The 22211-nt window shown below is 38.8% G+C and overlaps 2 protein-coding genes and 1 long non-coding RNA gene across 3 annotated transcripts; all 3 read right to left on the minus strand.

Moving 5' to 3' along the window:
- Positions 1 to 1413: 1413 nt before the first annotated feature.
- Positions 1414 to 6480, minus strand: LOC126586066 (uncharacterized). The gene is made up of 3 exons (XM_050250769.1): positions 6106 to 6480; positions 5317 to 5482; positions 1414 to 5225 (listed from the first exon to the last, which is right to left on the minus strand). The coding sequence occupies exons 1-3, from the start codon at positions 6217 to 6219 to the stop codon at positions 1705 to 1707; spliced, it is 3801 nt and encodes a 1266-aa protein (XP_050106726.1). The 5' UTR covers positions 6220 to 6480; the 3' UTR covers positions 1414 to 1704.
- A 596-nt stretch (positions 6481 to 7076) lies between these two features.
- On the minus strand, positions 7077 to 11207 carry LOC126586067 (uncharacterized). The gene is made up of 6 exons (XM_050250770.1): positions 10781 to 11207; positions 9541 to 10537; positions 9252 to 9439; positions 8288 to 8324; positions 8118 to 8185; positions 7077 to 8022 (listed from the first exon to the last, which is right to left on the minus strand). The coding sequence occupies exons 1-6, from the start codon at positions 10876 to 10878 to the stop codon at positions 7554 to 7556; spliced, it is 1857 nt and encodes a 618-aa protein (XP_050106727.1). The 5' UTR covers positions 10879 to 11207; the 3' UTR covers positions 7077 to 7553.
- A 3349-nt stretch (positions 11208 to 14556) lies between these two features.
- LOC126586084 (uncharacterized) lies at positions 14557 to 15094 on the minus strand. Its single transcript, XR_007610738.1, has 2 exons — positions 14976 to 15094; positions 14557 to 14845 (listed from the first exon to the last, which is right to left on the minus strand). It is a non-coding gene; the product is annotated as an uncharacterized LOC126586084 (long non-coding RNA).
- Between the last annotated feature and the right edge of the window lie 7117 nt (positions 15095 to 22211).

Genomic DNA, 22211 nt, shown 5'->3' on the forward strand with positions numbered 1-22211 from the left:
GCACTTTATCCCCCACTTCTTGTGTGTTTTCGTACGCTGCGGGAAACTAGGCAAGACTGTCAACAAAAACGAGTGGACACTACAACTTCTGTGACTTCCGTTGGCTTTTCCTTATAATTGAAAGACTTGTGAGTTGTGACTACATCCTAAGAAGAACACCGACACTAAACTTTAATTTTGTGAAACTTTCATTGTTTCAATAAACATTGATTATGACCCTCGACAGTGAAAGCTACACAAATATTCCATATAAACAAAATAAAAATTGACATATGACTGTGAAATCAACCACTCATATTATTTTGAATCGTTGATTAGTCAAAGAGTCGGTGGCTCTATTATATAATGGTTGACAAGCCTGTTCCCATGGGACTCGCCATACTTCTGCCTGACGTATGACGAGTCTGTTTGGGATTGGGGCTTTAGTCGCGCACCCCATGAACATTGGTGGGTCCATAACGAATTAATCCAAGCTTAATTCTTGGGGAGAATCTAGCCTAAAAAATTATTTTCTTCCTAAGGGTTATTTTAACCCAATATTGAAAATGGTTTGAAGGAAGTTTAAAGCTTAAACTTCAACCTTTATTCCAACCATTGCAAATGGTGTTAGAGATGCTATTAGTCTAAAAGCACGTTTCTTTTATTTCTAAATGCTACTAGCTAGAATTCATGCACAGAGCAGGCATGAAAATTATGAAGTCAAGAAACTGAATGGAGAACAAATTAAGGATGATGCTGAATTGCTGACAGATGGGTTGTATACACTTGGGTTGGGTTTGGGCTAGCAATTTTGATTGTGTTGAAAATCGGGTCTTTAAGCGTCCCCTAGATGGTCATCGCTGTAACTGCAGCTTCTTAAAATAAAAATAAAAACAGGACTATCATTTTGAAGCAAATACAACAAAAAATTGAATAAATATAATATGCTATATGAAGCTGTTCAAACCATTAAATGAGGTCCGAATGTAGTTTTTTAAACTAAAAATGGATAACTTAATCCAAAATTCTAGCCAGAATATTACCAAAATATCCTATACGAACTTTAATTAGACATTTACGATGTGGCGAAATTTTGTTAAACCAATTAAAAATCATGTGTTATTTTTATTTTTTTGTTAAAATTTGGTAATTTTTTGCGACATCTTTCCCCTGAGCTTTAAAGAAATACTTGTATGGTCCATAACATATTCCTAAACAGAGTTACGTCGGCCAGAACATTCCTTGAATGTTTTACATGAATTTTAAGATGCTTAGAAGCTTACGGTCCTATAAAAAAAATAATGCAAAAGTAGGTTCTAAAATAAGATCAGATGGTAACTTCGTCACAACAGTCCACCATTCTAGAGAGCAGAAAGACTCACACCGTGTCAGTGAAAGACTCACACTTTTTTGTGTAAAATGAGACCTTTGGAGTTATGCGAAATCTTTTCCGTCGGAAATGAGGTAAATGTTACAAGTCATATACCATTTATTGACATATAGGAATGGTGCAGGAAGGAAAGGTGCCTTTACAATACAGATGATACATTTTCGGTTACGATCCAATGAGTGCAAACTAGCATAACGACACTCGTCTTGCATAAATCGTGCATCCTGCTTCGTGGTGAATTCTGCGTACCAACAACATTTACAGACCTATCGAGCTTCATGGTTCGTAAGCAATATAAGATCTTCTAACTTACCAAGGTGATGTTTTTATTTTGTTTACTTTGAAGACGGAGAATTCAGCTTCTTTTCGAGTAGCTTGGCCTTTCGAAGAGCATCCAAGGCCTCCCCTTGTTTTCCAGCACGTTTCAAATTTACCGCCTTTACCTTCTCTGCCTTGATCTGTTCTTCCAGCTGACTTCTATCTTGGATTGTGTTATTGCTCTTACCAACATTAACTTTTGCAGGCTCTGGTCTTTCGGGGCCTTGCGATAAATTACTAGCATTTTCGATTCCAATTTCTTTCAAGGCAGCCAGTAGTTGAGGATCAAGACCCTCAACAGAGACATCATCCATTGATTCTCCTTTGTCAACGGTTGCAGAATCATGAGCAGCTGATAGATCCAACTGATTCTCAAGTGCCTTGGCTAATTCAAACTCGGCTTCTGCTTCTTCCATCCGACCCTCCCTCCGCAACTTCATAGCCTGACGTTTGTGGCCAAGAGACTCCTGTTGCAACTTGAAGCGATCACGACTGGACAAAGGTTTTGGGTCCGAAGATGGTGAACCGTGATGCTTTTGGCTAGAAGAAGGGATGTCTCGTGACTGTAATGATTGGGATTGGCTCTGCTCTCCAGTTGTATTTTGTACGGCACTGGACACCTCACTTGAAGCAGTTTTGGACTGAGGACTATCTTCGTCAAGACGCTTCTCCAATAACTTTGCCTGACGAAGTTCCTCTCGAGCTTCTGTCAGTTTCCCTTCTCTCTTTAAAGCTAATGCCCTCCTCTTAAAAGCTAGGATTTCTTGCCGAATGGCACTTTGGCTGCTCTGAGAAGCAGCTTCCTGAACTGAATTTGCTACATTAACATCTCGCTTATCTTCCTGTTTATCAATTTTATCATCTTGGCTTCCCAGATATACATTCGAACAGGTCTGGGATCCCAACTGCACAGGAGGACTGGCGGTAAAGGAACCAACAGAAACAAACTTTAGGCCATCATCTTGTTTTTCAGCTGGCCTTTGATAACTTCTCCAGTCATCCCCTGTCAACAAATCAACTAAGTTTCCAGATTGGACAGGTGTAGATATCTGACTAAAGCCTTCCGCTATTTTTTGGTCATCCGGAAAATAAGTTTCACACAAAGCACCCAATTCCACTGGAAATGGTTGGCTTCCTTTAGCTAGCTGTGTGGTTAGAGGAACAAACTCAGAATTCTTTGCTGACAACTTAACAACATCGTCAATTGGACCCATTGCTGCCTCAGTAAACCTTCTAACATCTGTATCATCCTTCAAATTCCCTGGCTTTTCGGTGTTAATTAGATATCCGAAACTCTCAGATTTCTCTTCCTTTGAATCATCATGCAGACTCAAATCCCTTGGGGCTTCCATCTCTTCAATTTGAATCTCTAGCACCTTTGCCATCCTCAACACTTCCTCAGCTTCTTTGGTTTCTCCCTTCTGTCTAAAGGCAAGAGCCTTTCTCTTCAAATCCAAAAGTTCCCTTTGGATTGCACCTTTATTTCTAGGTGCAGAAACGGCTGGTTTGTATGAGTAAGTTCCCTCTGAGATAAGTGCTGGGTCCGGCATACTACTTTCTGTTACATCACCTCCATCACGTTCCTCCTCAGCACTATTAAGAGGAGGTTCAATGATATTTTCCTTGGGTGCTTCCATTTCCAACATCTGGCCCTCTAGTGCTTTTGCCTTTTTTAAAAGTTCTTCTGCATCCTCAGTCTCTCCTTGGCACCTCAGAGCAAGAGCTTTCCTTTTCAAACCTAAGAGTTCCATCTGAATTTCACCTTTGCTTCTCCTTGATCCTCCAGCCGGGACATTAACCGCGGCTTGAGTTACAGCGGGTTCACTGACCTTCATTGAGAGACTATCCATTCGCTTAGAAGTTTCCAAAGACGAGTTGGTCCCTTCATTTTCTTCATCATTCCAACCCAAATTCTTTAACATAGAAAGGTATGCTGGATCATGCATATCTTGATCTGTTACATTTTCTCCTTCCTCATCTGCAACTGGCAGACCTGCAGAAACATTGGGAAGCTCATGTGCCAAAACTGGGACTTTACTGCCAACAGTCCCAGGCATTTCCTTCCGCATAGAACCATTCTCTAGCTCTTCAAGCTCCTGCTCAAGTACCATTCCTTTCTTCAATTCTTCTTCAGCCTCATTTAGTCGTCCTTCCCTTCTCAGAGCAAGGGCTTTCTTTTTCAAGCCCAGAAGCTCTTTCTGAATCATTAATTTAGTCTTCCTTGCAGGTTTGGAGTCCGTAGGTTCCATTGTATGAATATCACCCACCATAGGTGACTGCAATGATTTATCAGCAGCTTGTTTATGAATTCTCGCAGGATCATTTGCAACATTGCCCTCTTGAGACTCAAGGCTTTCAAGGTCCCGTTCAAGTAGTTTTGCCTTCTTTAGCAGTGTCATTGCCTGTTGCACATTACCTGCCCGTTTATGATTAAGTGCCTCTCTTTTCAATGATTGAATTTCGCTTAATAGAGCTTCCCTGTCAACGGAAGGTATCTGGGGAGAAGTTTCCGGATTATTAGAATCTTGAGACCATCCTAAAGATTGTAAGGCAGCACTTATTTCTGGGTCCTCCATATCTTCATCTGTCACTTCAAAATTACCATCCAGATCATCAGCAGCACTAATAAGATGATCAAAATTGAAGCCATCCTCCTGCTCGTATTGAATTGAAAATTCTTCCTGTTTGTCATCATCCATACTACGAATCAACGCAGATAGCTCATCATCAGAATCTTCAGCCTCAGCCAAGAATTCCTGTTCCTCGAGTTCCTTCTCTAGAATTTTAGCTCTTTTTAGTTCCTCCTTAGCTTCTGTAAGTTTACCCTCACGCTTCAGCATGAGAGCCTTCTTTTTAAGTGCAACAACCTGGGTTTTGTCAATGGCACCAGTACCTTTGTTTTTATTGGTCTTTTGTGAGACCTCCCCCAGAAGAGAAGAAAGTTCGCCCTCCAAACTCAGACTTGCTTGTTTTTTGTTTTCATCAAGGAGATCCATATCCGACCATCCTAGTTCTTTAAGCTCAGTAGAAAGGTCATCCTTTTCTTTACCAACTGGAGGAGTGACCTTATTTCTTCTTCCAGATTCAGAAGGCCCATCTTTAATCTGGCTCTCCACCACATTGGCAGAAAGTAAAACCTTTCTACGCTCTTTTCTCAAAGATGTTTCCAATGTGTCAGCCTGTCTCTCAAGCTCCTTCCCTCTCTTAAAGGCTCTTAATGCTTCCGCAGACTTCCCTTCTCCTTTAAGAACTTTATACTTCTTTTTCTCTTCCAAAGCTTGCTGGCGCAATTCATCAGGAGAAGCAGATCCACCACCACTCTGTAAATTAGGCTCATCAACGGAAAGACTTCTATGTATTTCTCCTACCCCATCGTGGCTGGAATTTTGTTGACTACTTGAAGATGACGCACTACTAGCGGCTCTCTGCATACTGGAAACCATATTACTGTTCGACTCTTGTCCTAATTCCTTTCTGTCACTACCGAGAATCTCGTCCAAAACTTCATCATCATGATTTGATGTCAACTTTGAACTGCCTGCACAGAAGGTAAAATTATAGGGCAGAGTAATTAAACAAAAAGCATGTGGCAGAAGCACAAACCGTGTTTGAACAGACAAAAATGATACCTCTCCCGGCTCTACTCTTGTGTCCATATCTCTCAAAGCGTGCTGCTTCTTCTAGCTTTTTACAAGGGTCACAAATACGCACAGGCGAATCACCTTGCCCGCGTAAGAGCATTCTTTGCTGGGTGCAACTGTTGCAAAACAAGCCGCCACACCTCCTGCAATGGTGCTGAAATCCCACAATGTGCATTGTCAAGAATCGGGAACAAACCAACAGATAAATAGACAAGAAAGAAATGTCAAATTTAATCCTATCACAGCATTAAGTTTATACCATTAGGCAAAGAGGTTTAAGGGCGTGTTTGGAACTGCTTCTGTAAGGGCTAACAGCGCTTTCTAACAACCAAAAGCGCTTATGAACTTTAGGAAGCACTTCCAATAGGTTTTTAAAGAAGCACTCGAAATTTCAATGTGTTTCTAACAAAAGAACTTCTAGAAAAAGCGCCTATGAGCAGAAGTGCTTTCATAGGAAGCAGTCACAGACGGTCCCTAAGTGTACATCATTAAACCCATTCTTAGCACAACGCAAACTATGAATCTCCAATGCAATCTTAAACTAAACAATCACCATTCTTTCCAAAACATTAAAAAATAGACAACCTATGATTTCTACAACGTTAAAAATAGAAAGCCAAGATCTAAGTATCCTAATCTTGATCGAATCCACATAATAAAACAAAAAAAAGCATCAATCTTTCGGCACCCAAAAATCGAAGACTGAAGAAATACAAAAATTAGTAAAGAATTAAAAGATGGGTCATTGGATCGAGAGGGACAGAAGAAGAAGCGAACCTTGCGATTGATGAAGGTGAACTGAGAAGAACATCCCTGGCAGTGAGAGCAGTCAACCACCCAAGTATTCCCTCTCAGTGACGGCTTCGCCGGCAGCCCGATCTTCTCCAACATCTTTCCGCTCCGATTACGCCGAATCAATCAAATTAATCCCCCAAAAAATCATTAAAACAAATCGAATTTCTCTGATTTTTCAGCTCTTATTTACCCTCTCGGATCATTAAGCTTTGATACTCGCAAAAAACGATTAATTAAATAATATCTGATGGATTTGATGAATCGAGAAGGAAAGGGAAAACGTGAAGGGGAAAATTAGTTGTGACTTGTTCTATGTCCAACGATTAATTCACGCTGGGTTAGAAGACGCCTCGAAACAGCGTCGTTTTGCAACGAGGGGAGTCGGACAGCGACATTTGAGGACTCGACGACGACGAGGAGATCGTGGGAGTCGGACAAGTTTTCAAGATTTTTAGTGAAACGACGTCGGAGAGAGACTCGGGGCAAATATAACAGCCCAAATCTTTGGGTATAATTGGGCTTTAATGTAGCCCATTATGTATTTTTTGGTTTAACATTTATTTGAGGCCCATGGTGAGAACACAAAGCCCAGCAACATATCTAGGTCCATGGAGGGTTTTACACTGGCATATATTAATACTAGTCTATCTGCATGCGCTGTCGTGCGTGAAAGCGCATCATTCTCGTCAACAACGAAAGCGCATCTGCTGCAATCTTAAACTAACCATCATCCGGTAATTTGCGTATGAGTGACCTTTCAAGATAGTAGTACGTCACAGTCACGTTCACGACCACGAGAAAACAACTTTTAAATTACTTGATGAGCGAGATAGAGACAAGCGTGCGTGCAAGAGGGGAGATCGCAGATTGTCCCCGAGGGTGAAGCTATCAGTTAACGAGTTCTTTAATATCGATTTGTACTTTAAATCGGGACTACAATCAGGAGAACATGCTAACACAGTAACTTTCTGAAAATTATCAAACAAAAGAGAGTCGATGAACACTTCTCCGAACCTTTTTTAAGGGAAAAGGAAGGGAAGGAATGAAATTAAAACAACACTCACTTAAAACAAGAATCTGTAGCGTAACTCTTGCTACAACTGGCCTCATAGGCAACAGAACACTCTTTTTCCACCTATGGGGAGGAGAATACAGTTTTTCAATGGTGCCAACGGAACCGCGAAAAAGGAAAGACAAATAGAAAACACAATACCATGAGGGTTGTAGAGATAAGACACCTCTCGGGCTAGACGATTGCAATCAATTTTGTGTGGCAATAACCATTCTGCGGAAACTGGAAAATTCTTGTGGAGGCAGGCACTCACAATTGAATGTGACTTGGTCGGCCTGCTTGTAATCCCAGCTACTGCAAACGAACAAGTTCGCCAGCAAAACTCTGAATCTCTATACCACCAAGTGATCTCGGACATTTAGTAACCATTTATCTGAGGCCTTGGGGTCGGGCCCATCAGCCGTGAAAAGGGCATTTGGGCCCGGCCAGGAATGCCCCTTGGGCCAGAAAACCGATCAGCTAATTTTGGATCGGATACTGATCTGGAAAATGCTTGCGCAAGCTCAAGAGCTGAAGCCGCTTTCCCGTGCTGCAGGCCAACAGCGTCAGGGGAAGATGGTTTAGGTTGTTCAGGCTTCCGCCAGGTCTCTGGTGATGGTGGCCTCTCTGACTGTTGCTGCAGTCTCTCAGGCTCTCTGATGCTCCTCCTACTGTCATTACGCCAGTTCTTCTGCATGTCAATTCTCTCACCATCTACCCGATTATCCCTCCTTTCGAATTTCTTTCCAGTCCTCTGATCAAAAGGATGATTCTCAGCTTTCTCACTGTGGCGAGAAGGATTTGCGGACGCAGGAACTCTATCAGGCCTGGCAACTTGATGTTTAACCCTTCAAACAACAGTTATTTGTTCGTAAGTTAAAAAAAACCCCAAATTTCCAAACTTAAATAATAGAAATTTTTGAGATATAAAATAAGTCACTACTTGTCAGAATGCTGAGCTGTGTCAGGATTGGTGATCACAACATCGTCAACCCCTCGCTCCTTCAGAACCTGACATACAAACAGAAAAGGTTTCATAAAGGGGACATGAAGCCACTCAATGCTCATGAACAAATGGAACTTAAATGTCAAACCGTGGATAAAAAAACTCACCAGTTCTCGTGGGCGAGCACCACCAAATAATACAACCCTGCATAATTCACGGATCTCATCAGATGTTACTCGCAACCATCAATGTAGAGACCCAATATTAAGAACAAGAAGCACATATTCTTTTGTGAATGCCACCAAGAAGTAACAGTGGAAGGGTAACATTCTGTCATGGACTCATGGTACAAATTCAATCAATGCTTCTCGAATAACTGCTGGACTCCAAACCCAAATTTTGCCTTAAGCGGTATAGTGTACAGGAGGAAGTGGGATCAGGAGTAGCATATTTAGGTTCAAATATTCATGTAAGCAAAAAACAAAACAACTTACTAGACTCTGAGAACAACTATAGTGGCACAGCTTCATCCAGAAGTCAGGAAAATAATAAATCAGACAAAAATTGAAGTCATTTGCTAATTCTGTGGAACAAAAGTGGAAGACAAGATTTTAAAATTTTTCCATCAATAACAATATATACACACAACACAATAAAACATTACTTATGATGTATTCGAAAATTGTTCGTAACATAACCAACCCATGGGATTGGTTCAATGGCCTAAAGAGCTCTAAAAATCAATCATTATGGCCTCAAATCAGGCCAACCTTATTTTTGGGCAACAACCGTGAGAAAACATTCTTCAATTTAAAAGATTTCTCCAGAAGCTTTTAGAGAAGCCCATTGCTACAAAAAGAATATTACTTCTATGAAGCAAAAAGTGTAATCGAAGTAGAGTATATGAAAGAGGAGTGGTGGCAAAGGATAACAACAAAAGAAGCAAATTGAAACAATTTCACGTTTTAATCTGGCCGAGAATTTCATTTATTTTTTAATTGTTGGGCTGAATATCATAATTTCCATAGAACAAAACCACAAAGGCCCTGGCCTAATACCAGAAGAACATGGCAAGTACGACCAGATAGAAGGCCCAAAGTCGAGAAAACCACAGTCAAAAGCATTGCATACCTGTCTCTTTTGGCATTTACTTCCAAGTGTTGGAGAGGCTGAGATCGGGGAATTAAATTCAATTTTGGACGCTCCACCGCCTGTTTCCCACCATCAGAGCCTGCTGAACCAGGTTTTGGAGCATTAGTACTTCCATACGCTTCATTGACAGTTTCGACATGGACGGACTCAGTCACCCTCTGGTACTTCTATAATCAACCAAACAATAAGAATTTAGTGCATTCAGTGCAAGGTAGAACCCCATAGATTTGATTATCTCTATAATACACTTTAATAACCTTGTCAATACCTGTGCATTAACAACAACTGTAGCTTCCAAACCCTCCACTGGCTTTGTTCTTGGAAGTAACTTCAACTTGGGTCGCTCTACAGGCTCTGAAGACGCTACGGGATGCAATTCAGCCAGACCAAATTTGCCATCAGATGGAGCAGGTTGAACCCTGTTGTTATAAACAGTTGGCTTCCTATCTCTAAGCTCTGAATTAATAGGAGCCCTAGAACTCTCGTGATCAGGTAGCTGAACACCATCATCAATTTGAAGACCCCTTTCAGCCTGCCTTGCCAAGGCTGCATCCCTTTCAACCATTACATCTGTCCTCTTGTATGTATCACTACCATAACCCTTGGAATGCAAGCCACTCTCAGTTTCGGGAGATCTAACGACCTCGATATTTGTCTGATAATTGATTGAAGGCTTTGATTGCCATCTACCTGAAGACACCTTATCGAGTGCACTGGCATGGGCCAGCTTTTGAACAGCACTTTGTCCAGACCAAGCAGATTGCACTGGCTCAGATATACCCGCCATCTCCTTCCTCATTGCCCATGCATTCGGACAAGCCCCATCAACACCACGCCCGCCATTGCCACCTATGCTATGAGAATTCCCTCCAACATGGGATGTCTCGCTAACCCTCTCCAAGTAAGAACTCACTGCCCCACTCGGGGAGAGTGGTGCTTGAGCCCGCGCCTGCATGCTAGATGGCACACCGGATGACACACCTGCAGATACAAACGCCTGCTTGGGTTCGGCAAGGGTCAGGGGAACCCGAATGCTATCATCGCCGATGGTCCGGCGCGGCATCGACCCACCATCGAGTGGCTTGCGCTCGTCCTCATCAAAGTTCCGGCCAATGTGCACGGAGTGAGTGAGAAATGGAGTCTTGTCATCGAAATGCCTCGTGGCAGGAGACGTGTGGGGCCGAGAGCGATGGTCCGCCCGCCCCATAGGGTTTCCCCAAGCGGTGGGACGGTCATAAGCCGAACGATCCGTAGGCCTAACAACTCTGCAGAACAAAAAAGAATCCAAAATTAAAGAATCCAAAATTGGTGCAAAAATCAACGAGGGTTTTTCAATCTCTCGCTCTAGGGCAACGAAAATCAAAGCAATTACAAAAACCAGATCTAAAAATCGGAGCTTTACAGATATGAATCAAAAGCAATAGGGTTTTTCAATCTCGTAATTTCCCATAGCAATAAAAATACACAGAAAATATATAAAGATTAAGAAAAGGGTAAACGGGACTTACACACCAGGAGCAGAAGGAAGAGAGAGATCAGAGGGAATCGAACCGCCATGGAAGTCCTTGAGCGTCATGGTATTCCCACTCACTTTCTTCTTCGACATTTTTCTCTCCCCCTCCTCTCTCTCTCTCTCTCCCTACTTTCTCTGTCAAGATCTTCCCTTTTATTCAATTTGTAGATTTTGTTAGGAGATTGGGATTGAAGAGGACAGAGATTGGATGGACGGAGAAGAAGCAGAGGGAAAAAGCTTCGGAACCTTGAAAGATCGCCTCTCTGCTTCCCTCGCTTATTGGAACTCCACCACTGCGTTCTTTCTTTCTTTCTTTCCCGTCCGTACTGCTCGCTGGGCTTTCTATTTTGATGAAGATAGCGTCTTTCACCTCATGATGATCCTGGCCGTCCGATCATTGACCGACCCTTGCAATCTACATTTTTTTTTAAATCTACATATCAAACTTAAATACAACAATATTTTCTTCAAAAGCAACCATAAAAGTTTATATCACTTAAATCTTCTTCAAAAACGTAGAATTTAGCGGTACAAAAAATGAATGATTGAAATTAAAAATAGAAGAAATAACAGTTGATGAAATTAAATATAATTGTTAAAACACTTGCAGCATTGAATGTTACACAGCATTGAAAAGTCATAATGAATGCTACAATCACTAATCCACGACCCAATGTACCTCGCCATCAAACGCACAATACGTGGCCTCGAGAGGATTTTAAACATCAAACATAGTTTTTTTTTTTTTTGAACAATCGATATTATCTACATTAAGGGGAGAGGGTGACCTTAGCCTTACAATAGGCTAGCAATAAATTGGTGCAAATTTGCCTTTGGCGAGATTTGAACCTAAGACCTCTCACTTATCAGTGAAGAAAAATACTACTAGACCTTATTACTAGTAACAACATCAAACATAGTTGAGTGAACACGTTTTTCATCAATCTAACTTCAGATTATAGCTATAATAGGGACCCCAAATAAAAGAACAATGGCTAGAAAGAAGAAACTGCAAAATAACAACAATCAAATTTATTTTAGTTGTTTTTTGTGATGAAAGTACGTAAAGTGATGTGTAGAAGTAAGCTATGTCAAGAGTTTAAAACCCTTCAATATAATTATTTTTTTTCCTTTTAAAAAGAAAAAATATTTTTTTTTTTTGCCGAAAATGTCCTTTATTTCATTTTTGTTGGACTGTAGATCGAGACCATGATTTTTGCACAACAAAGCCGAAGTCAGGCCCAAAACTGAAAAATCTTCGAAGACCGAACAAATCGAAGTCCATCCAACTCGTCCAATATATTGCTCAAATTTCACGGCCCATTCTTTTAACCCTCAATAAATAAAAACAAATGAGAAATTTTATTTGAAACAATATAAATTCATTCTACATTTAATAACAATAAAATCAAAATTTATCAATAAACTAACATCCAATAATCAAACAACTACTATCGGATTATTACACTAACACTCCATAAGGTTTATTGAATTTACACGATACCCTTTCACATTTAAGACATTATACTAAAATCTCTTTAGATTTTTTTATCAAGAAAAACAATTTATTAAACCCTCGAGTCAAAAATCTGTTTATAAATTTACTAATTTACCTTTATAATTAAGAAAAGGCTTTATTTTTTTGTTGAATAAGAAAATCTTTGTATATATTTAGCAAAATAATATCAAATTAAAACATTATGCATTAAAAAAAAACAAAAATTAAAGATCAAAACGTTAGCAAGAGAGACTGGTAGAGCCGTTGATCCCGCCAAGGCCAACCCACCAGGAGTTCGTTACTAATTTTGAAGCTCAATGAATAACCTTGTCTTCCTCGCAGGAATAGCAACAGTATTCAACTTTTTAAAAACCTTTGTCTTTGAGAACCCATATGTCACTGTACACAGTGATGAATTCAGAATTTGAACCTTGAGTGGTTCCAGTGTTAAATACAAGTTTTTTATATAGGAATACAGCACAAAGTGCGTAAAAGAAAATCAATTTATTCATTTGGTAGGCTTGTTGTGCACATGTTAATAGATATCACATATGTTGAACCAATCTGATGAGTGATATAGGGAGAATTTGTCGAGTGTTATTGACGCAACATGTCGAGGTATGCCTAACATGCATTACAACAAACATTTATTAGGCACAAAAGAGATCATACTAAACATTCAGAGGGTACTCGAAAGACATTCACATGTATATTTTTGGGACTCAGACCACCTTAGTGCCTATTTCCCTCCGCCCCCCCAACTGTGCGTAGTACATTCCAACACCTATATTGGATTGCAACAAGCAAATTGATCCCTTGTACTCTGCAATATTTTGTGTTTTAAGTTGTAAACCTCAAGTTACTGCAAGGCTCCCCTCACAATGGAAATCGAGAGACTAAACGCTCACTTTCTTTATTTTACACAATAATCAAACCCTTACCATCTCACAATCTTTATTATACGTTCTATTATGACTAAAACCCTAGCTGCTTTCATAGAGAAAAACAAGTTCCTTTTTACTAATAAATGGTCTATTTTGAAGATTTAGAGTCAAAAACTTGCTATGAAGATAAAGTATTAGGGGTGTGTAGATCAATTTAAGCAACTTCGAATGTTAAAAAATGTAGCCACTAATAATATTATGGCTCTTGAAGATGATTATAAATGCTTTGATAGATACGTTGATATTTCTTTTTCTTTAAAAATATATTTGTCGATCTATTTTTCTATTTATATTTGCTTATTATTCTCCTATGTAATCAACGACTTCAATGAACTGGAAGACTTCAGATAAAACAAAAACTTCTTTTTCTTTCTGTTTGTTTGTTAAGATTTTTTTTTCTATTTGCATTCGCTTATTATTTTTCTATGTATTCATCGACTTCAATGAATTGGAAGACTTCGGATAAAACAAAAAGTTCCTTTTCCTTCTGTTTGTTTGTTTCTTAAGCTTTTCTTATATGCATGTATGTGATAAGTGGCAATAAGCATCAGAAAGATAATAACTTTAATTCAAAGAAATAACTTTGATTTTAAAGGTAATATCTTTATTTCAAACCGCATGAGTACTTGCTAGTTTACAAGAGGTTCGAATAGTAAAGACAGGAGATGGGTCCGAGTCCCTTTCTCTTGGTCACCAAATCCATCTCCATCTTGGTAAAGGCTGTGCGCCACTCGAGCCATATTTGTGGCAGTGTTGCTGAACGATGACAGAAAAGGCACTTGGTTTGTTGTGAAGCATTTTCCATTTATTTTCTTCCATGCCTTGTCTATCATGCCCTTAATGTTCTTCCTAGCATTTTCACTTCTCTCATGTAACATAGGATTGATGAAGGAGAATCCCCTCTCTCTTGCTCGGCCTGTTAATCATTTCGTTAATTATGTCATGATTAGGATTTTTGCTTAATTTCTTCCTATTGTAAAGAATGAATGAAGATAGAAGAAGAATACCGCGGAAGTTCCCAAATCATTGGTGAGGCGAACGATGAGAGAGATATTATACAAAAGATCTTCGTTCTTGGGGAGAAAATCAGCCATCTCTCTGGTTCCCTCATGAATTGTAGAGAAAACTGTGTGAACCAAAAGCTCTGAAACTGATGATGAAATGCACCCATTTCTTAGGTACTCTTCAAGGATAGGTGTCTGGCTCTTATTGTACCACTCTGCCTCCACCAATAATGCTTTACAAAAATCTGCCCACTTAGAAACAGAAATAATTTTTTTAACTATAAATATATACATAAAATTCAAAGCAAACAAGAAAGAAGAAATGTTATGGCAATCTAAAAATGTTATCTGCAATTAACCCATATAAAAATATGCAAAGAATTTACATTTCGGAAAGTACAGGATGACCTTTTCAAAGTGAAAATAACAGTTAAAAAAACAAAACAAAACCGGGTTAGGTTGAGTACCACTTTGGTCAAGTGAGGTAATCTATTATCCAATCTTTCTCCTCCTCAAGTTCATGAGCAATTTCACAAGTAGTGTTGCAGAGTACTTTAAACACATCTTCATCCGCGAAATGGTGGTTCTCTAATGTGCCCTTTTCATCCATGAATCTACCAAATATATTTGTGTTTCACACCACACATAATCAGTTAAACAATAAGACTTGTTTAATTATAAGATAAATTTATGGAAATGATTTAGAAGTGCTTAGGTCTAAACGCATGGCTACGAATTATTTACCTTGTGAAACTTTATTGCCATGCTGCCTGAGGATCTTGAAGTGTAATGCAGTAGTTGATTTCCTTTTCGAAGTGGTTCGCGATGCCTAGTTTTTGGATGCTGTCAATCAGCTGTAAGTTCTATTTGAGAGCAAACACTTTGTGATTTGTACAAAGTCTTTTGGGACGATAAGGAGATTAACTTTATCACATGTGGCAGACTTATAAGGAGTTGTATTACTTAGGTATACAAGTCAGAAACATTCTTAGATAAACTAGAACTCTTCTAGCTGATTTATGCACAAGTAATCTTCGGTGATAAAGTTCATCTTTGATAGGGTTTACTTAATGGGAGGACTCCTAATCAAAGACCATCACCTATAGTATATAACTGAGGTCCCTGTGCTCTCACTAAATACCTGCAAGTATACAGAAATCCTCAAGCCCCATTGAGTGAGCCTTGCTTCCGGACAGTGCAGAGACACAGAAGAGCCTCAGTTCTTTATCCTATTTCTGAGACGATGTCTTCATCAGGTTAGTGGTTAGATTGGTATATGAGTCAGTCGTTATATATGTATATAACCTAAAGAATTAACTTACATTTGGTATCAGAGCCCTCACATATCATCTGACCCTATGTGAAAGGCATCAAGAAATTTCATTCTGTCTTGCAGGTTATGGAACTGGAACTGTATCATCAAGGAAAAATATATACAACACGTTCAAGGACGACTAAAGTTATCCTTGATCATAAGGATATTATGTTTTTCAATCGATACATGTACCAGTGATGGTGCTTAAAATTCAAGACATGATTATTGATCATCTAAAGATGATTTTTCTTTCATGCTTCGAATTTGAGCAGCATATCATTTTATATATATATATTTGAATCAAATTAATATTGTCAAACCACAAAGGCTTGTGATTTTAATTACAGAAATTCAAATGTTGACTATAAAAGTGATATGATTAAAGAAAGTTTTCACATATTCATCAATCTAAAGATGTTGAAGATGTGATTTATGGTTTGGGGTTAAAGATTAATACTCTTTACATCATGAACGTTTCCTTTTCAGTGAATCCCAGCTCTTTGAATCTCAATACAGTTGAGCCTCTTACTGGTGTCAACTACAGAAAGTGGAAACAAGATCTCGAAATCGTTTTGGGAGTTATGGACTGGGATTTGGCACTGAGAACTGAAGAACCTCCGGCACTCACTGATGACAGCACTGCAAATCAGAAATCCAAGTATGAAAAATGGCACAAATCCAACAGAATTGCCCTATTGATCATCAAAAGGAGCATGACAGATGTGGTGAGAGGTGGCTTTCCTGATGAAGCAAATGCAAAAGATTTTTTGAAGTCCATTGAGGCAAAGTATAGGGAATCACCAAAAACTGAGACAGGTAATCTCATGAATGCTCTCACTACCATGAGATATGATGGGGTTCAAAGTGTGCGAGAATACATATTGAAAATGGTGGACGTTGCTGGAAAACTCAATGCACTCGAGGTACCAATTTCTGATACTTTTCTGGTACATGTCATTATGAATTCTCTGCCTGAAAGTTATACACAACTCAAAGTTTATTATAATGGTCTACGTGAGAAATGGGATGTGAATGAATTGATAGCTATTTGTGTGAGTGAAGAAGAAAGGATGAAGAAAGAAAGGTTTGAGAAAGAGAGAATTGAGTCTGTGAACCTTGTCCAAAGTGTCACTAGGGCCACTAAATTTCATGTTCCCGATACTGCCAAAAAGGATTCTACCAAGTCAGTTCCCTCTCCTAAAAGAAACTTCAAGCTTAATAAACTTTCAGTTTTCAAGTGCTATTTTTGCAAAAAGGCAGGCCACATGAAGAAAAGTTGTCCCAAATATAAGGCTTGGCTTGCCAAACAAGAAGCAAAGAAAGGTAAAAATGTTTTTGCTTGTTTTGAATCAAATTTAATTAACATACCCAGCACTGAATGGTGGCTTGACTCGGGCTCTTCTATACATGTTACAACTTCATTACAGGACTTCACAACATGGAGAACACCAAATAAGGATGAAGTCAAAGTTTCGGTTGGCAATGGAAGAAGAGTTGAAGTCAAAGCCCTAGGAAGTGTTAGACTAAAGCTAGAATTTGGTTTTTATTTAGAGTTAGATAACGTTGTTTATGTGCCTTCCATGAAAAGGAAGTTGATTTCTATTTCAAAGCTAGTGTTATTGGGTTTTTATTTTACTATTAATAAAAGGGGCTTTAACGTTTTTTTATGAATCTTCTCAAGTAGGACATGGTTTCATGAGTGATGGTATGTTTCAACTTAAATTAAATCAAACTGAATATGTTTTCAACGTACAAGATGATAAAATCAAAACTCAACAGTCTTCAATATTATGGCATAAGAGACTCGGCCATATTTCTAAACAAAGAATGGAGCTGCTTGTCAAAAACGAAATTCTACCTCCATTAAACTTCAATGACTTTGAATTTTGTGTGGATTGCATTAAAGGGAAAATGACAAACACTAGAAAGGAAGGCTCAACTAGGAGTAAGCAACCCTTAGAGATCATTCACACGGACATTTGTGGTCCTTTTCCCACACAAACCTTAGAATGAAACAAATATTTCATTACTTATATTGATGATTTCTCAAGATTTTGCTTCATTTATTTGATTTCAGAAAAGTCTAAAGCACTTGAAACTTTTAAAATTTATAAAAGTGAAGTCGAAAATCAATTGGAAAGGAACATTAAGGTTGTAAGATCTGATAGGGGAGGGGAGTACTATGGTAGATATACTGAAATTGGTAGAAATCCTGGACCTTTTGCGTTATTTCTGCAAGAACATGGAATTGTAGCCCAATATACCACACCAGGTACTCCGGAGCAAAACGGAGTAGCCGAGAGGAGGAATAGAACTCTCATGGACATGGTAAGGAGCATGATTTGTAGAACTAATCTGCCAAGTTGTTTGTGGGGAGAAGCAGTGAAAACTGCAAATTATATATTAAATAGGGTACCTTCTAAATCTGTGGAAGGGACACCTTTCGAACTATGGACAGGCAGAAAACCGAGTTTAAACCACTTGCATGTATGGGGCTGTAGAGCAGAGGCAAAGATATATAATCCAGGCTACAAGAAACTTGATTCAAAGACTGTCAGTTGTCGTTTTATTGGATATGCTGAAAGGTCGAAGGGTTTTAGATTTTATTGCCCTAACCAAAATACAAGAATTGTCGAAACTGGAAAAGCAGTTTTCATGGAGTCTGATGCAAGCGTCGATTCTGGGACAAGGGTTGAAGGGTTTGTATTTGAAGAAGAAATAAACAATCAAGAAGCAGCAGTTGAAGACGTTGATCGTAACACAGCGATTATGGCACCGATAGTTGTAGTAACCGAGATAATGGGAAGCAATGATTCTGATGAACCAAGTCACGAGATAGAGGTTGCACATGACATCGAACTGCACGATAACACTGTTGTACAAGACGTGTTTGAAGAGGTTGTGACAGAAAATCAACAACAACAACACCATGCACATGAAGACAACATCACGGCTGCGGGTGCTGCAAATATAAGAAGGTCATCTAGGGTTAGAAAACCTACAACCCTAAATGATTTCGTATATTTGACACAGGTTGACACTGATCTTTCAGAGTTTAATGATCCGATGAGTTACAAAGAAGCAATTGCAGGACCAGATGCTGATAAATGGATAGAAGCCATGAAGAGTGAACTGAGTTCGATGGCAAACAATCAAGTGTGGGATCTAGTGGAACAGGCAGAAGGATCAAAACCCATAAGATGCAAATGGGTTTTCAAAACAAAAAAGGATTCAAACGGAAACATAGAAAGGCACAAAGCCAGGCTTGTTGCGAAAGGCTTCACGCAAAAGGAGGGTGTAGACTACAAAGAAACATTCGGCCCCGTGTCGACAAAAGATGCGTTTAGGGTTATTATGTCTATGGTGGCTCATTTTGATTTGATTTTACATCAAATGGATGTAAAAACGGCGTTCTTGAATGGGGACCTGGAAGAATGCATTTACATGCGTCAACCAGAAGGTTTCAAGGAGGGAGAAGGAAGAAACCTAGTGTGCAAACTCAACAAATCCATATATGGATTGAAGCAAGCATCACGGCAGTGGTACTTGAAATTTCATAGAATTGTGAAAGAACATGGCTTCACCGAGAATCCTTCAGACAATTGCATTTATCTGAAGTTCAGTGGTAGCAACTTTATCATCCTAGTTCTCTATGTGGATGATATATTACTTGCCACGAATTCTCACAGTTTGTTGGATGATACAAAAACTTTTTTGCAGAAGCATTTTGAAATGAAAGACATGGGAGAAGCGACATATGTTTTGGGCATTGAGATCAAAAGGGATAGAATGAGAGGTTTGCTAGGCTTGTCACAGAAAGCATACATAGAGAAAATGTTAAGAAGGTTTAATATGTCTTCGTGTGGAACTACTGAGATGCCTATATCGAAGGGTGATAAATTGAGTAAGCAGCAGTGTCCACAAACAGACTTAGAGAGGAAGGCTATGGATGACAAACCATACGCCTCCCTGGTGGGAAGTTTAATGTATGCACAGGTGTGCACAAGGCCTGACTTGGCTTTCACCATTTCCGTGCTTGGGAGGTTTCAATCCAATGCAGGTGAAGCTCACTGGAATGCTGCCAAAAGAGTTTTGAGATACCTTCAGAGAACCAAGGACCATATGTTGGTGTATAAAAGAACCGAGAGTTTGGTTTTGGAAGGGTATAGTGATTCTGATTTTGCCGGTTGTCCAGATGATATGAAGTCAACTACAGGTTATGTTTTCTTAATGGCATGTGGTGCGGTTTCTTGGAAGTCTGTCAAACAAGGAACTGTGGCAGCGTCAACAATGGTTGCAGAGTATTTATCAGTCTGTGAAACAGTGAATCAAGCTGTTTGGTTGAAGAATTTCATAGTTGGGCTTCAAGTAGTGGACTCTATATCGAGACCTATACAGATTTTCTGTGATAATAATGCAGCCATATTCTTTACTAAAAATAATAAGAGATCTAATGCAACAAGGAATTTGGATATAAAATATCTCATTGCTCGAGAGAAGGTGATGGCCGGTTTAGTTAAGGTTGATTATTTGGAGACTGGATCCATGATCGCTGATCCGTTAAATAAAGCAGTTCCCACCATCGTTTTCAAGAAGCATGTCACTAGCATGGGAGTCTTGGCTGGTTTTGATGCAGCGAATTAGTGGGAGCTATGCAACAGGTTTCAACTTTTATGCTAGTTTTCATTCAATAGCAATTTATGTTATAGAGGATAAGTTTGAGTATTAACAATGAAGTTTTCTTAGCTAATAAAGAATAAAGCTGAAAGGTTGTTCAAGTTTCCTTAAAGGGTTCAGTTTTTAGCTATGATAATGCATGAATATTTTGCATGCTGTTTATGATTTTTATTCATTACACAGTGTCGGACAACCTGAGGGCTTTATATAGAAGCACATGGATCGTTTTGATTTTGAAAGGGACCAAATGTTAGACATAATTAATACATGTTCGGTTGTGTCTTGCATGCTATATATCTTGTTGGAATCTTATGTGTTGATAAGCTTTACTGCAAGTAATTATGGGGACGGTACTCTTCAGTGTAATGAGTGTGTTGCCCTATAATTCTCATGAATGCTTAACAATGACGAAGACTGGAAAACTAAGAAGTGTCGAAAGTTAATCTCATGGCCAATTCAGATCCTTCCCAACTCCAGTATGATTATACAACTTTACAAAGTATTTGCTCTAGTGGGAGAATGTAAGTTCTATTTGAGAGCAAACACTTTGTGATTTGTACAAAGTCTTTTGGGACGATAAGGAGATTAACTTTATCACATGTGGCAGACTTATAAGGAGTTGTATTACTTAGGTATACAAGTCAGAAACATTCTTAGATAAACTAGAACTCTTCTAGCTGATTTATGCACAAGTAATCTTCGGTGATAAAGTTCATCTTTGATAGGGTTTACTTAATGGGAGGACTCCTAATCAAAGACCATCACCTATAGTATATAACTGAGGTCCCTGTGCTCTCACTAAATACCTGCAAGTATACAGAAATCCTCAAGCCCCATTGAGTGAGCCTTGCTTCCGGACAGTGCAGAGACACAGAAGAGCCTCAGTTCTTTACCCTATTTCTGAGACGATGTCTTCATCAGGTTAGTGGTTAGATTGGTATATGAGTCAGTCGTTATATATGTATATAACCTAAAGAATTAACTTACATCAGCTCCAACTTAGCTACTAAATGGAAGAAGCTTAGAAATATATGTATAACTCACACCATATTTGCTGTTAAGAGATTGATCTAGGAAATCATACTTCCAAATACTTGGTTTGTAATTGGCAGATCGTCTTTGATTAGTCAAGTAAGAGGTTTCGGGTTCGAGTTTCATCTGGTTTTGAAGAATTTGCTGCTCATGATCAGCTTGCAAGTACTGTAAACTCCATGGTGAAGACTTAGTCTGATGTACAAGAAGCTCGAGATATTTGGGATATCAAATGAATCTCCGGAGGGGTGGGTCATATAGGCAAAGGTATTGGAAACTCCACACTGTGTTTACTGGTCAATATATTAGTCATGGGTACTGTTTATAGCGTTCACAATATTTCACTTGGAAAACGAGAAAAATATCAATGAGTTTATGATATCAAGGGGAGGGAAAAAATGGTGGAGAGAATCCTACTCCTTTTTTTATGTTTAATATATATGAAATGTTGGCTTTAAATCAGATCAACTCAGTTATGAGATGCTTTGATATGTTGCAAAACCTACATCTGAAACGAGAAAGTTTCAGCCATCCGCTTAGATATATATTTGACATTTTCGCAAGAGACTACTCTAATTAGGTTAAAAGATTGAACTCGGGGGCACATTAGAGTGAGCGCTTTAAATAACTATTTTGATTTACACATGTCATTGTTTTAATTCACATAAAGATGATTGAGCTCGAATACAAAAATATTAGACACATTAACCTGAACAACCTAGTCTAACTCACACATATTTCATCATAACCAAAATCAAGTTGAATTCTAATTTGGCTCCCGGAGATTCTAGTACAGAAAAATCATACAACAAATTCGAATCCCATAATAAGCAAAACTTTGCTTTTCCAATTAATGTCGGGCAATGATATTTCATTCAATAGCAAATTCAAGATTTTAATGATGGGTGATCTCAATATAAAAGTTCAAAAAAAATAAATAAATAACATTAAAAAAA

The sequence above is a fragment of the Malus sylvestris genome, chromosome 10 (genome assembly GCF_916048215.2).
Source record: "Malus sylvestris chromosome 10, drMalSylv7.2, whole genome shotgun sequence".
Classification (NCBI taxonomy): Eukaryota; Viridiplantae; Streptophyta; class Magnoliopsida; order Rosales; family Rosaceae; genus Malus; species Malus sylvestris.

Bases quoted from the DNA above. Each gene is read 5' to 3' on its own strand.
- LOC126586066 (XM_050250769.1), bottom strand. From the start codon at position 6,219: ATGTTGGAGAAGATCGGGCTGCCGGCGAAGCCGTCACTGAGAGGGAAT. The intron at 5,483-6,105 runs GTTCGCTTCTTC...GTGGGATTTCAG, and splicing joins TCACCTTCATCAATCGCAAG to CACCATTGCAGGAGGTGTGG. The intron at 5,226-5,316 runs GTATCATTTTTG...CCTTCTGTGCAG, and splicing joins CAAGAGTAGAGCCGGGAGAG to GCAGTTCAAAGTTGACATCA.
- LOC126586067 (XM_050250770.1), bottom strand. From the start codon at position 10,878: ATGTCGAAGAAGAAAGTGAGTGGGAATACCATGACGCTCAAGGACTTC. The intron at 10,538-10,780 runs GTAAGTCCCGTT...TTTGTTCTGCAG, and splicing joins CTTCCTTCTGCTCCTGGTGT to AGTTGTTAGGCCTACGGATC. The intron at 8,186-8,287 runs GTGAGTTTTTTT...TTTGTATGTCAG, and splicing joins GTGCTCGCCCACGAGAACTG to GTTCTGAAGGAGCGAGGGGT.